The sequence below is a fragment of the Lagenorhynchus albirostris genome, chromosome 2, assembly GCF_949774975.1.
Source record: "Lagenorhynchus albirostris chromosome 2, mLagAlb1.1, whole genome shotgun sequence".
NCBI lineage: Eukaryota > Metazoa > Chordata > Mammalia > Artiodactyla > Delphinidae > Lagenorhynchus > Lagenorhynchus albirostris.
The window spans coordinates 46,609,869-46,626,153 of NC_083096.1; the positions used below are offsets into that span (position 1 = coordinate 46,609,869).

A 16,285-nucleotide genomic window follows, 5' to 3' on the forward strand; every position below is an offset into this window, starting at 1 on the left:
CAGATATATATCACGCATATATATGACTATATAAATAGCTTATATGACTAAACAATATTTTGGGGGAATACATATGTATGTAATAAAACTGTTTAAAAGCCAAAGAATGATTGATTAAAAACAGATTTCAAGAACATGGTTACCTTTGTAAGGAAAGGAATCCAGGGGAAAGGATGTGAAGGATTACATATACGGATTCAACAAATCAGTAAAATTCTAGTTCTTAAGTTGGTTCTGAGCTCACAAGTGTTTGTTTTAATATTATACACTATAAGTTACATGTATATTATTTTGTAGGTATCAAATATTATAATGTAAATAAATTAACATTTGGCACAAAAGGAAAAGGAATAGAAGGAGCTTCCTTAACCTTTGTTATAAAAACCTTACAGCAAAATGGTATAGGATAACAAAAAAAAAAAAAATGGTATAGGATAAAATATTGGTGAAATATTGAAGGTGAAATATTGAAGCATGCCTTTTAAAGTCAACAATGAGACAAGATATTCACTGAATCATAAATATGTTGATACTCCCCCAAATTAATCAACAAACTTATTGCAATCCGTATCAAATTCCCAGCAGACTTTGTTGTTTCTTCATATTTGCAGTACTTAATAAGGTCATCCTAAATTCATATTGAAAATCTAAGTTCCAAAAACAGCCAAGACAATTTTGAAGAGCAATAACTCAGTGGAGGGACATGCCCTACCAGATATCCAGGTTTCCTTCAAAGCTAGAATAGTTGAAGGAGTACCACATCAGCAGAGAGAGTATGTAAAGAAACATGATACACGAAATATAGCATTACAAGCTAAAGAAGAAATGACGGACATTCAAAAATGGTATGAGGATAATTGATTATCCATATGGAAAAAATTCATGTTAAAACAAGAAAGCCCCATTTCAAAATAATCAGATTAACCAATATTTAAAGGTCTGATGATATCAATAACTGGGAGAATGTAGAGTAGGGAAAATTCTCATAGGCTGCTAGTGGATATAAACTCATGTCCCCATCTTGGAGACAAATCTGCTAATAACTAGTAAAACTGAAGGCCCTCATACTTTATAATCCAGCATGCCACTTCTAGGTGTCTATGCTAGAAACATGTATAACACTGCCTTGTATTGAAAAAAACAAAGTTAATCAACAAGAAAATGGATAAATTTGACCTTATTAATCAATAGAGTATAAAAAGCAGTTAAAATGAATAAACTAGAACTACATGTATCATCATGGAAAACAGATAAAATAGAAACAAAATGTTAAGTAAAAAAAGCAAGGTGTAGAAGTAGATATACAGTATAAAGCTTATGTAAAACTTAACAGACGTAAATCAATACTATATATTGGAGATACAGATAACACGTATGCAGTATACATATTGAAATATGCATAAGGATGATAGACATCAAATTCAAGATAGTGATTACCTTTGGGTAAGGAGGGAGGGGAATAAAATTGGGTGCCAGGACTAAGGTGAGGCAAACAAGTCATCTAGCATGCAAAACATCAGGACTCATTAACTTTCAAGTTTGTGCACGTGCAGGACACAAACCTAAGAGTGAGCGCCTCCTTAAATTTTGTACCCTCAGCACCTCCCTTATCTGATCCTAGTCTTGGCCCTGTTAGGTAAGATACAAAGACTTCAAGAGCTCTCTGCAGAGTTTTATTGCTTAAAAAAAAAAATCAGTTGTGCAAGTATTTCCACAGAAAGTGTTTACAATTTCTTTGGCTGGATTTCACACGTTTAAGACTGTAGTTGTTATGATAGTTTCTTCGATTGGAATTGTCACAACATGCAGGTATTAGAGATTTGGACACCAAACACAAGTGCTCTGAGGACTTGGTACAATGATTTCTCATGAGATTCCTTTTCTCTTTACAGAATAACCAACAGAAAGACATGTGACTAAGCTTGGCAGTGACCCCCTCACCCCCATGGCTTTGCATCTTGAGCAGAGAAATGTGAGAATGAGGAGAGGGTAGAGACCAGTTTGGAATTTATACCAGGGGTAGGGCTCTGAGTAGTTCCTGCTGACTTGGTTCCTGTCCTGTTTCCAAACTTCCCATCGATTCTGTAAGCCTCCCAATATCCTCCAATAATTTCCCATTTTCTTTAAATTAGTCAGAGTCAATTTCTGTTGCTCGCAACTGGAGAGACCTAACAATACTTAGCCTCGTGCTGTCAAGGAATGAATTTATATAATTCCACACGTGTTAGTTGATCCTTAGGAATCAACTTTTTCACCACGATTTGATTTCCCATTTAGGTTTGGTAGGATTCTACAAGGACAATGTCTACTTGTATATTTTAAGCCCTATCGGTCGGGGCTAACTCCCTTGGCTGAATCACTGTGGAGTATTATTAATGTCCAAGGGACACACCCCTGACTTCTATTCTCCAGCTGTGGTTGTGCCTATGGCCCCAGAATAAAAAATTGCCAAGCTGGCCTATGATAATGGCTACACTAAGAGTGATAATTTCAAGTCTAAGAAAATACATCACTGCGTCAACTGTGTCACTTAAGAGTTGTCTTACCTCCTCTGTCTTTAAAACTTCCCATATCCGAGCGTGATCTTCCACCAGCCAGTGTCCTGCGCTTTCTACCTTGGTGGAAAGTTTGAGTTTAGACACCACATGAGCAGGCTCTCCCACGGGCTTCCCCTCCATCTTGAAAGAGCCAGGCAGGAGGCATTACGGATCTGTTTGGAAGAATAAAGTGAGATCCAGGTTAAAACACTGAGTAACATAAAAAGAGATAGGAAAGCAAATGATCACGCTTGATTTGTGGATAATGAGACCATCAACAACAGTATCACAACAGGCACCAACTTTTATGGCTACTTTTTATGTTTTAGATATTCATGATTGGTATTTTAATGCAGGAATCTGGAGGCAGGGATGCATTCTGATAATGGATGAAGTGATAAAAATTGTAAAGCAAAGTAAAAAGCATCCTCTGCCTATTCTATCTGCTTGTCACTTTGCTCTGGTCCCTCAGTAGGAGAAATGGAAATGGGTGGATGTAAGACAAGCCTGAGCGATGTTTTCGTATTTCCATGCCATGCAGTGCATGAGGAAGAAGCACTGGCTCTGGTGTCAGGAGTTTTACTCTTCAAACATCTATTAAACACGTATTTATTCGAGGCTCCATGCAAGGCATACAAAATTATTTGTTAGTTTGGTCCTTCACCTTAAAAAGCTTACTGTCTCAGGGCATAAAGTGCCATAAACAAGCAATCACAACACAGTGTATTACAGCATAATGTGTGGAACACCTCAGTAATCATGTTTCCAAACTGTAGTGGAAGCACAGAGGAAGGTTCTCTTCAATATTTATTGGCTGTGTTACTTTCCTGAGTCTCCATTTCATCAGCAGTTGCTGCAGAGACAGTATCTAAAAATTGATAACAATTCTATAAAGTCTACTTCCTTGACATCAATCTACCTGCCATTGGCTTGTTCAGAATCACGTCATGCCTGCCCAGCACCATACTGCCCTAAGGAATCTCCTTACCTCCATTCACGTCCCCTGGGTCTATCCGTCTCAGGGTAATTTTTCTAAAAAGCAATTCTGACAATGATGTTCTACCTACCAAAAACTTTGCCAGGAGAATGAAATCCAAACTCCTTAACACAGCATCCAAGGCCTCCTCTGCCTCTCTTCTCCCACCGTGCCCGGCTGCCTCCTCTGTTATTCTGTTTCAGTCCTTTGAAAGTGCTTATGGGGCTTCCCTGGTGGCACAGTGGTTGGGAATCTGCCTGCCAATGCAGGGGACACAGGTTCGAGCCCTGGTCCGGGAAGATCCCACATTCCACGGAGCAACTGAGCCCATGCGCCACAACTACTGAGCCTGCACTCTACAGCCCGCGAGCCACAACTACTGAGCCCACGTGCCACAACTACTGAAGCCCGTGCACCTAGAGCCCGTGCTCTGCAACGGGAGAGGCCACCGCAGTGAGAGGCCTGCATACCGCAATGAGGAGTGGCCCCTGCTCACCGCAACTAGGGAGAGCCCACGTGCAGCAGTGAAGACCCAACGCAGCCAAAAATAAATAAATTTATTTTTTTTAAAAAAAGAAAGTGCTTATGGATCTCAGATACATCTAGGAACTTTAAGCCTTTGTTTGTGTCACCTCTCCTTCACCCACCACGCCAAGAGAATAAAGGCCCCTCCTCCTTTGTTAGTCTCTATATATACTCTGGACAGATCTCTATCATGTCACCTAAAACACTTTATTATAATTATTTGTTTTCAACTTTATTTCTACTTTCTGGTCTTTCAAGCATCTTAACACTAGAGATGACGTCATGTACAGAGTAAGTACTAAATGAATGTTTGATGGATTAGTTAATTCAGTAATCATGAGACTCCAGTAAAAATAAGGCAGCAAATCTAATATATTCAAATAACAGATTAAAAGCCGAATTATTCCTTCACTTCAACTTTTTTCGACTTAGTGGGCTGTAAGCTCTTCATAAGAAAGGGTCAAGTCTAACATTCATCCTGCACCCCCAGACAGCTAATTCTGCAAGCAGCAATTGCTCATTAGTTAACAACAGAGTAGTTTTCTTGGAAATGTCTTCAAGGAACTGAGCATGTCTGCAAAAAGCAGGTCTTATGCTCACATAACCTACTGCCCAAATAAAAGTAAATGGAAATCGGTGTTGATAAGCTGGGCAGGGGTGATAGGTCAGAAGATTCGAGAGAAGGGTCTTCTGCAGCCAAGTTACTTCTCTGCCTCACATGCTCCACCTGTAAGCCATGGAGAGCAAGGAGTCTGCTGGCAGAGAGCAATGATGAGGAAACTGTTAACCAAAACCATTGTGAAGTACTTAGAAGCATGGAGCACTTAATACACTCTCCTAGGAACCAGGAAACAGAACCTTTATAATTAATGAACAAAGTTCTCCTGAGTGGACATAAATGATGCTGACACATACATGCAAGGAAATAAACAGAGGAGAGTCATGTGGAGGTTTCAGTCCAAAAAAAGGAAATTAAAATAAACAGGCAAAATGGAAACAGGCCAAATTAGTAGGGAAGGAAATTCCATTGTTGTTATTGGAGATAATACTGTAAACCACAAATAATAAATCAAAACAAAGTGGAAAAACTACATAAAATGGTTTTGGCTGTATCCTCTGTATATCACGGAGACGTAGCTGGATAAAATAGACAAACTGCAGCATCTCAGGGTGAACAATAGAACATCTGTAAGTGTAATACAGCCCAGTGACCCCTTGGGTCTTCCTCTACTGTCTGCCCACAGCTGCTTTCTCATCTCCACGGTGTGGGTGAAGGTTGGCAAATTTTCAGTGTTAGAGACTGAACTCTACTGTGTATTGACTTCCTACAGATTGTTCCTTACCCTGTTTGGGAGACGATGCAATTCCGAGCTTTAAACCGTTCCAAAGTACTTGGGAACTTAGGATGGATGCAGAGAGGCAGCCAGCTCTTATGAGGCTCTTCAAGCATTTTGAGATCCTCTACCCTACCTGAGACTTGAGGCCTTTTCACCCATATTCAGTACATTTCCTCACTCACACACACGAAAAGGCCATATGCATAATATTATTGAGCTCCCATTGCATCCCAGTCACTGCGCTAGGTATTTTCCACATTATGTCAAGTCCATATGATAATGCTTCACGGTAAATGTCACAGTTTTACAGCGATGAAAAAGTTGACTCAGAGAGATTAAGTAACTGCTAGAAAGTTGTAGGGTTCCCAAGTTCACGCTCTCTCTCCTAAGTCAGTTCAGAAGGCTTTCAACGCCTACCCTTTATCTCATCACTGGTGGAATGAGACCTCCCTCTCGTGCCGCTCCCCCCATGGACTAGAGTTAAAGTGTCACCGTCTTAGGTAACTGGCATAACAGTGCCCCTTGGGAGATGGTCACATCTGATGAATCATAGGTAAGAGTGAGATAGATAGAGGGAGGGAAATTTCATTTAAAAAATGGATCATTCCTTTTCCTCTTTACTCCCATCTTAACTTCTGACCAGGGCAGGCTTTATGGGTGTGACCTGCACAATCACACATGGCCTTTGCTAAGAAGGGCCCTAAGCATGGTAGAATGCTCTGCTGTCACTGTCTTAAAATTCCTAATATTTCAACAAGGGCACCCTGCATTTTCATTTTGCTCTGGGCCCCAAAATTATATAGCCAGTCCTGCTGCTGGCCCATGCATTATAAGTTTCATTATACCTTCATGCATTATAGGTTTCTTATTTTCCTAAAATGAACTAGAAGTCTATATAGTGGAGCCATTTTTTTGGTAGAATTAAAACATGAGGCATATGTCGACCTTCTTCTACCTCTGAGAGGCTGCATGCCTTAAAGCTGAACTACTGCATTCTTTCTTAAAGCACACGGTCAAGGCTTACAAGCCGACTTCCATGCACATATGAGCCCACTCAAAAGATAAGTAATCACTGTAAACCTAAAAGGCAAAACCTTCAACTCTACTTAATAATTAGTCTAAAATATCATAGTCCTTATAAGCTCTTTGGGAAATCAGTTTTGAAGAACTGTCATCCTAAAACACCTGATAACCAAAGCAGAATTTTTTTTAACCACAGAATGATGAGGACATCCTTAAGTTGGAGGTGGGGTGTAGAAAGGAACTGTATGTCTATAAAAACAAATATCTGATCAGAGAACACAGAAACAAAGTTTTGCTCAAAAATTTAAAAAGAAGTCGCTTGAGAGCTGTTTTTTGGTTTTTGGTTTTTTTCTAATTGTAAAAGAGTTGTGATTATACATTGTCTCTACTGTCTGAAACAGAGAAGTCAGATAAGAACAGGGAAGACAAGTCTGGTGAAATAGAAGAAAGATGCTTTCAATTGACACTGAGAAACAATTTGCAGACGAGAAAAGCCATGTAAAGGTTTTTGAGGTTACTGCACTCAAGTCCTAGAGCCCTAACATTCCCACCAAAGCTGAAAGGTTTTGCTTTATTTTGTTTTTTAACTTAGGTTAAATCCAAAGACCATTCTAGTCAATATTTATAAATCCTAGCTGTCTTATGAGAAATTGATAGCTGTTAGAAATTTGTGAAAATAATAATTTATGATTATATAAGTAATCAAAAAATTATATGATTATTATCAATGTGAAAGTATGTATTTCCTTAAAATTTTTAATTTCTTTAAAGTTTGTGTTTTTAAGATGTGCGTTTTCTTTTTAAAATATTTACTACATTTTGCTTATGATATAAAATACATAATAACAACATTTCTCCCATTACTTCAAAAATAATCGTTGATTGGAGGTCATAACATTTTCTATGGTGATGACAAAAGACATGTTTGAGAGCTTCATATCCTAAATGATCATTAAGTATCAAAAGTAAATAATCAACTTCTCAGGGGCTAATCTTAAAAACGTAAGTATTAAGTGACAATCTAAGAACATAAAAATTTGCCATTACTAGTGTCTGTTCCTACGATTTGATAAATATTATCCATAATGCCCATGAATAATATTTTTGAAACATGGTTTTAAAAGTAAGTGCTAGGGCACAATTTCACTGAACTCTGTATTTATTTTATTAATCCCCATGCCGGACTTTGATAAATCAATCGGTACTTTATTAAATTTGACTTTCCTTCTATGATAGTAAATAATACATGAGACAACCCTCTAAATCATTATCTTTTTTCTCCTACCTCTCTTCTTCACATATTTTTGGAAGGAAAAAAAGTGTTTAATTTTCAGAATGTTACTGGAGTGTTGTGGTGTTTCTTGTCTTTATCTATTAGGTCCATGCTTTTCTTCAGCCCTTGCAGATTCCATCATTCGTATTAATGATACAGTATTTCTGCTTTATTCCCTTTAGACACATAAACTCTTGCTTCTGCCTAAAGAAATCCTTTGATTTTTTTAACTCAACTCAGATTTCTTCTAATCTTGAAAAAGCCTGGCATTGCCCTGTCCCGGTCTCTTCTAGGATCACTTGTCTTGCTGCCATTTCTTTCCTCCTACCTTCTCTCTTCCTCATTCTTCTTCCTAATGAGCTGAGGTCCTGTCCAGATAAGGCAGGTTTGTTTATCTCTATCTCCTATTATCTACAACTCTTCCACCTAAAAAGTCTATCTATCAAGACAAGTCTTTGCATCTTAGTTTTACTCAAAGGTTTAGAATAGCATCATACAAAGAGCAATGAAATTCCAGTCAGGAGACCTGGGTTCAAATCATGTGGCCATAATAATTTCTCTATGTAAGCCTCGAGCAAACCATTTCACTTTTCAGCCTCAGTTTCCCCCTCTTTAAAATAAACAGATAAACTACAAGGCTGCTGAGACCCCTTACAGGGATAAAACACTCATCTCCCCTCAAATGTAGAAAGCAAAATATGCATTAAATTTGTTTCCAGTAGAGCTGAGGGATCTACACTACTAAACAAAACAGCAAAAAGGTTGTGATTTCTGTGGGTCACTCACATATTGTATTTATTCCCATATTATGCATGCATTCACTATTCAGAAGCCAAACGAACAGCATGAATAGCCCCTTGGAGTTGATAGATATAACCTCTGAGTTTTGACTATTCAGGAACAGCCCCAAATTTTCGGTCATGTCGTCAATTGTAAGTTGGCTGAGGCTTTGTAAAGTTGGTGTTTAGGGGTGCTCACCAATCCTTAGCATCCAAATCTAAGGGTGGTTGGGTGGTAGATTTCTCTAATCATGATTGCTATTGCAGTGCTTACAAATTGGGGGATCCAAGAAGGTATTAAGATATAGGCTCCCCAATTGTGGGAGTGCGTCACGGTGGTCTCACCAGTGTACTCCATCTGAAAAGAGAGAAAGAAGCAGCTGTCTGGAAGCAAGGATTCCTGGTGGGAAATGGAGACTGGGACACAGACAGATAATCAGACAGAAAGAACTCCAGGAAGCCATGACACAGAGAGAGATTTCTAGGTCTGGGAAAGGGGGCATGTCAAGTCATCTTACAGCAATATTAAAGTTATTTGTGTTTGAAGTGACAGCATGTGTCCATGTATTAGAAGGTAAACAGATCTTCATTACCTCTTCCCCTTTGGAATCTCAACAGGATTCTAGTCTGTATAAGGCAATTCACTTATATTCTGCATGTTGCTTTCTTTTGCTTTCCTCAGCTCTGGTCTCCCCCGCTGGACTGCCAGCTCTTTGAGAGCAAGACTGGACATAAATTTATTATACTGCTTCAATTTTTTTAAAAAGCTCAATCACTTTTTTTTTAATCTTCATTTTATTTTCTTTCCATTAAAAAAAAATTCACTGGAGTCCAAGATAACACATTTACCATTACGATGTATTTTGGAACAAATGTCAATCACCGAGCAACCATTTCCAAAGGAATTTTAATTATGTACTGTCTCACTGAACACTGAGCAAAGTTGCACAATAGTCTGTGGAGTTAGAAGTGACTTTCTCTGAAAGCAACTGTCTCCCATTAAAAGTAGAAAATTAAAGAAGTGCAAGGCATTCCATTCCTTCTTCATTCAAGTTGATACTTTTTTAAAGGCTGGTCCAACTGCACTTCAGACTTTGTGTACTTTTCCCCCCTCACTGATAGTATTTGGCAGAAGTTTTTAATAATAATTCAAAAAAAAAGAAAAGAAAGAAAAATCCAGACTGAGTTTGTACTACCCTTGTGAACCTCCCTGGAGAAATGCTGCTCTTTGCTCAGCAATTCCTGCTTGAAACAGAGAGCCAACACAAGGAAAACAGCTGGGCTCCCTTCCTGGTCTCCATTCAGAGCGGCCAGTCTGGAAACAAATCTGCAAAGGCAGACGCGGGGGAGGGAGAGGACACCTAAACAGAACAGAGGCTGAGATCACGAAGAATCCTTCAGTGTTGTAAGAGAGATAGAATTCTAAGGGACTGACTACTTTATGGCCTGCATCTTTATTATAATAAAAAGCTTAGCGATTATGTTGTTTGAAAACTTAAAATGAGATGAAACTGTAGATCACATGACTGTCCCAGGCTCAATATTTCACAGTTCTGTGGACTCCAGCTTTCACTGGCTGGATGAGGGCAAAATACGAAAACCACTAGGGGAGCATCACCCAGTTCACTAGTCCCAGGCTAATTTTTATCTTCCAGTTGAAGACAGTTGAGCTGATTGAGGTCAGAGCCATCTTTTAAGTCCCAACAATAACAACATCAATAGGGATAACATGCCCCTCACCTCCACCCCAGTGAATTCAGCATTCACCGTGCCAGGCACTGGACCTGCACTGTGCAAGCATCAATTCCTCCTCAGAACAGCCTCAGGAGAAGCTCAGATCAAGAGAGGTGAAGGAACCGGTCCTGGAGTTTCTCTCAAGCCATCCTGAGCCCGGAGCTGTGCCCTCACCACTGTACTACACTGCTACTACCCTTTAACAGTCAATGCTCCACTTACAACATGACACCATGTAAATGCGGAAAAATCGGAATTCCCAGGAATCTGAGCTCTTGAAAAGATTCAGAAGAGGACTTCTCATGGGAGGAATGTGAAATTTTTTAAATGTTAGGTTCAGGGAAGGAAATCTGTTGGGTTTATCAGTTAATGCACAAAATCATTTAACTTCCAAATAGATTGGCCCTCCCACATCTCAGGTTAAAGAGCAGTCTGTTCTCAATCTTTTACTTTACCAAAAACAGAAGTCTAATCTATTTAATTACAGTCACTTTTACTAGGCCATAGGATAATGGCAGGTCCCAAGGCGGGGAAATCTCTTTCAAGAAAACACTTCTGGGAGAGGCGTCTACAGTGAGCTGGCACTAGATCAATCCTTTTCCTCTTTCTCAGTCTCTAAGCAGCAAGGACACCATGAGTTTTGCATATAACATGTATTCTTTTTTTTTTTTTTTTCGCGGTACACGGGCCTCTCACTGTTGTGGCCTCTCCCGTTGCGGGGCACAGGCTCCGGATGTGCAGGCTCAGCGCCACAGCTCACGGGCCCAGCCGCTCCGTGGCATGTGGGATCTTCCCGGACGGGGGCACGAACCCGCGTCCTCTGCATCAGCAGGCGGACTCTCAACCACTGCACCACCAGGGAAGCCTATGTAGTCTTCATTACAATTCCTCTTTCGTTAGATCAGATAACACCTTGCCCCATTCTGATTAATTTCACATAGTAGTGATTAAATCCAGTTACTCCTGCTGAATACCCCAGACACCAGTTTGCCAGACTAAGTGCAGGAAGCTTTATATTCAGAGTAGCATCTTCATTTCCATCTAACTGTGTTGTTCCTTCCTTGATCTTGACCTCTGAAACAGAAACAAACGCCCATACGTGGTGCTAAGGCCAAAAGAAGGGGCCCAATATTCATCCAGCATGGGGGAGGGAGGGATCTGTGTACCTTGTGTCAGGATGACTTTTACCACTGGCTCACATTTTTTACTTTCTTCTCAGCTTCTTTGGCCTGCACCCGTGATGTAACATGACGGACCTAACCCATGTGGTCAAAAACTCAATGACCCCAATGAACACAGGAACACTAAGAGACAATGAAACAAGAAGGAGAAACCACTAGAGATGCTGCTTCCCGACTCTGACACTTGCATAGACCTGGTGGGCTTATTCCCGGGTGACCTGTGCACCCAGAGCGAACACAACAGAAGGGCAAAACCATATCTTACGGAATTGGACACAACCTTCCCAAAGGCTGGCATACTGTAGCACAATGACATTTTCATCAGTAAATGCAGTTACGGTGGTCATGTTCCACGTGTATTGGAAAAGATGCAATCGTTATTTTTGAATGATTTTCAATATTTCTGATTGTTTCAAAGTCTTTTAGTGAACTTTATAAAGACACTCCAACTTCTTTTATTTCTTCTATTCCTTTCTTGTCTTTCACATCAAGCTCTATGAGGGTGTATCATAGAGGATGCATCCTGCATTCATGTGTATATTAGATAAGAGGAAGCTTTTGAATTTACCCTCCATAGTCCATGAAGGATAGAACCCTCACATTATTTTGGATTGAACCAAAAGATCTTAAGCCAAAATGAAGCCACTGAAAACCAAATTCTACTCTCAAATCTCAAACAGGTTTCCAAAGCATATTGGAAAACTGCTTTGCATAGCAACAGAGTCAGGAATGTTTTCAGCTCAGCCTGGAGGGAGGACCGTGCTGGGATATATGAAATAGTTACTGACTTAGAACCTACTTTTTGTTTAAGATTGCAAATATTCCTAGCAGGGCCAAGACTGGATTTCTCATTAGGCCTTCAGAAAGCAGCAGCCATCCGTCACAGTCTTTTCAAAGGCTGCATTAAATGGCTTGTGTACATCTGCAGGGTTTCTGTGTTTGATCCTAGATTATGTTTTCACTAAGGTTAAGGGTTAGAGTTTTGACAGATGTGGCTGTAGTCTAAATGGCCCACGTTATCTGCCCCTTTTCCACACACATACAGTATGCGATAGCCAAGTTTGTGACATGTCTCAACTTTGATACCAGCAAACGAGGGGCGGATGGAATGTGGGCTTGAATACTTAGTTAGGTTTGGGTTTTAGTTTCAGAGTCAGTATGAAATCCAGTGCGGCATCTGAGGGGAAATAGGATTATGTCATTCTGTCACTGTTTCATTCCAACTAGGTTGCAGTTTCTTTTCTCTTTCTTTTATTTTCCCCTCCTCTAACTTTTACAGGACTTTCCACTTTCTCCATTTTTTTTTCATTGCCACAGCTTGACCTTGCTATTTCCAATAAACCAAAGTGGAAACTGAATGAGAGTGTGTCTCGGACTCAGACCTCTTCGTGTGAATAGCTATTGTGCAAATATACGATTTAGCATCCCTGGCTTCCTCATTGAGGAGGTCAGTGGGCCAATGTGACTTAACTGCAACAAGATGGCAAACTTCCAGGGACATGACAGTTATGTTGCTTAACCTAAATTAAGTTACCGGCACCACACTATGCACAGGAGGGATGTGCAAGTCCCTAACATTTTACTTATTTAGCCTAATCAGTGTGCCAGGTGTGTATGAGGCAAGGAGGAATAAAGATAAATAAGCACGTGTCCTCCTTTAATCGGCCCACCTGCTGGGAGTTCTTAATCTGAACCACTGGGAAGTCCACAATTATGTGAAGAGAAAGAGATATATTTCAAAATGATAGGATAAGTGTTAGAAGACAGATATGCACAAGGGCATTACCTTGAGAGCTCGGTGAGGAAAGTGTGAATCCCCCAGTCACTGAAGCTCTGAGAAGTTAAGTGAATCACCCAAGGTCACGTAGCAGAACACAAATTTGAAAACAGATCTGTCTGATTCAGAACAAAGCTTCCCTTTCCATTCTATAATGGCTTTTCACAATTTTCACAGAATTGTGGCTATGTTAATTTGGCTTTGTAACATTAATGTTTAAAGAGAAGCACTAACTCTTTGCACTCAGGTAGACGAGCAAAGGCCAAGAGAGTTATCTGAAATCTGTGCTTCCTTACCTACCAAAGCTGAGCGCCCGCTTCTTCCTATGGCCTTTCACATCCCTCTGTGCCAGCCCCTCTCCAATCCTGGGTGCCTATCACCCTTCCCCAGGCCTGCCCTTCCAGAGCTAAATAAACAGTTATGCCACTATCGCTAAAAAGTGGCAGAAAACAGAAGCAAAAATTGACATTGTCGGTTCTCTCACTTCTCAGTCCCATATGGACATTTTTGCTACAAAAGTATGGTGATCTGAAAGCCTAATTATTTTTTAAGACTTTCTTTAAAACAATATATGGACCCTATTACAGTACTCACTGACTTCTTCACTCTGCCTCTGCTCTGGGGGTTGGTGAGTTTATGATTTACAGCTCAAGTGAATGCTGTGCTCAGGTTCATTGCTCCAATGTGATTATAGCTGACAGTGGTTCTGGATACCAGAGCGATTTTAACGATTATTAACTTCACTGTGGGCTGAAAAATGACTTACACGCTAGTGAAGCTTAAGTAGGCTCAGCATCACAGCTTCTGTGCACTTTACTCCATTTCTCCACTTTAGTCTGGACACAAAGAAAGTGTGGGGTTTTATTTTTTTTATCCTTTTGTGTGTCCTAAAAAGGAATTCCAGGCTAGTTGCTTTGGACGTATAATATCATCCAGAGGATGAACTACCATGAAATCAGGTCCAAGTAGTTTTGAGGTCTTACCTGAGAAATAAGGGCACTGATTAAGTCAGCCTAGAAATCTGTCAAGAGACTGCCTGGGTGAAAGTTGATTGAGTCTCTCTCCCTCTCTGTTTCCTTGCTGTAGACCTCCAGAGTTGTTTAGATTTACTCCAGTTCCTACTGGACCGATTAGTCAAAAGTAAGTTCTGTATTCTCCCAATTAAAATCTGGAAACACTTACCTTCCATGTACAATGGGCTGTCCTGGCTGGTCTCACACAGCCAAAAAGGAACTTAAAATAGAAAGGCAGGACTCTCAGTACATTTGAGTAGCACATGGAGTGTCACATCAGTTTTAAACGTTAAGTGTCCCCATTGCTTTAGTCTGAGCTCTTGAGCCAAACTAATACCCTCACTCTCCTTTTCCATCATCTTGGGGAGACGAGGTAGTGGAATGAGTTAAAACTCCTTAGCTGATCTTCTCTGCTGGGCCAGACCATGCAAGCACCATCCTTTGGGTCCAGTTTGGGACTTTTATGAGAGAACCTCTCTGTCTCTTGGTCTTAGCCAGTATTTAGGGAGTAAGTGCTATATATCATAGCCAAAGTTTGTGCCAAAATAGTTAAATCTTGCTTCATTTGAACTACAAGGAACTCCTAGGGAGATGCACTACAGATGTAAAGAAAGTTTGACAAATATTGGTCAGAGTGAGTAATGACTTGCATACCTATTCCAGGGGGAAAAAAAAAAGATCTAGAAAAAAGAATAAGAAGAAAGGAAGGGTCAGTAAGACTTCCCCAAGGTGAAGAAAATCTATCACCTCTCTATTCCATAATCCTGCAAATGGGCCTGACAATGGCTTTCATACCCCAGTGAGTCTGAAGTAGGTTGCACACCCCTGACTTGGTACCCAAGACTGTACACTGGAATGCAGAGGAAAATTACAACTTTGATTTGTATGCTTATTTCATCTCATCTGTTTTATTTCTATTTGTTATATTTTATAGTACATATAAATGTTAGAATAATGGTGTATGTATACAATTTAAAAATAATTGTATGTATATTGGAGGACACTCCAAAAAAATTGAAGTGAGAAGAATGTTCAACCAAAACACTTTCAAAATCACTGCTTTCCACAAATAAAGCACCCATGGCTCATACTTTTTAACTCACTACAGAATCCTCTTCCTCATGGATTTCCTGTATCCTCTAATGGCAAGATACAAACTTTATTTAGGTGATACAAACGAAATTTAACACGTCATGAACTGGACAGTCTCCTGTCAGAGAACTACAAAGTGAGGCAGAAGGCAAGAAACTTTTATAGGATAAAGAATAAGGAACAAGGAAGAGACAAATAGGAAATATCAGATAGTCAACGTTGTTTGTGGTGAGAAGGCCCAGAGTGGGCTTGGCGCGTTTGGGGACTGGATGACTGACCACAATTATACTGCACTTTTGGTCAGGCAAAGCTTTTACAAGGATACAAAGTTATCTAAGTTTCAGTTTGATGACATGACACCCCAGGCAAGAGTGGCTCCATCTTGGGCCTAGAGATTTATTTCAACACCATCCACTCGGATACGCAAGCTAGCAATCTCAGACTCATCCTCAACTGGTCCCTGTTACTAAGCTCCTTATCCAAGGGATCACAAAGTCCTATTGATTACTTCTTTGAAGGCATCTCAGATCAGAGCCTTTTCTATATTCCAGCCACCACCTTGATACATACTTTCATTATCTCTCGGTTGAACTACTCCAATAGCCAAGTTACTAGACTCTCTGCCCTTGACTCTTCTAGTCATTCTCCATACCATCACCAGAGTAGCCTTTCTAAAAACCTTTCATTAGATCACTGGCCTCCTTAGGAACTTGCAATAGGAATGCACCATCACAGGATAGAGTTCAAGGTTCTTAACACAATATGTCATGGTCTGACTACGTCCTGACCTACAAGTCATATACTCCTCTCTGCTGTGCTCCAATTCTCCAACTCTCTCACATTGCTGGACTTCTCACCGTTCTCCAAACAGTGCGTTCATGCCTTTGTTTATGGACTACTCCTACCCAAAATACTCTTCTTCCCCTCACCTTTTCTTTGTCTTTGTTACAGCAGCTTAGCCTATGCCCTCCCTAATACAACAGCTATGACCTGCTTGAGCATATACATGTCTGGTACTGTAATACATTATCTCATAGC

The 16,285-nt window shown here is 40.1% G+C and overlaps 1 protein-coding gene across 2 annotated transcripts in view; it reads right to left on the reverse strand.

Annotated features, from left to right (window-relative positions):
- RGL1 (ral guanine nucleotide dissociation stimulator like 1) overlaps nt 1-16,285 on the reverse strand; it is a 276,917-nt gene that overhangs the window by 175,328 nt on the left and 85,304 nt on the right. For both annotated transcript variants that reach the window (XM_060131812.1, XM_060131802.1), the window contains exon 2: nt 2,547-2,710. In XM_060131812.1, coding sequence (XP_059987795.1) covers nt 2,547-2,678 — 132 coding nt within the window. In that variant the 5' untranslated portion in view covers nt 2,679-2,710. The remainder of the gene's footprint in view (nt 1-2,546; nt 2,711-16,285) is intronic.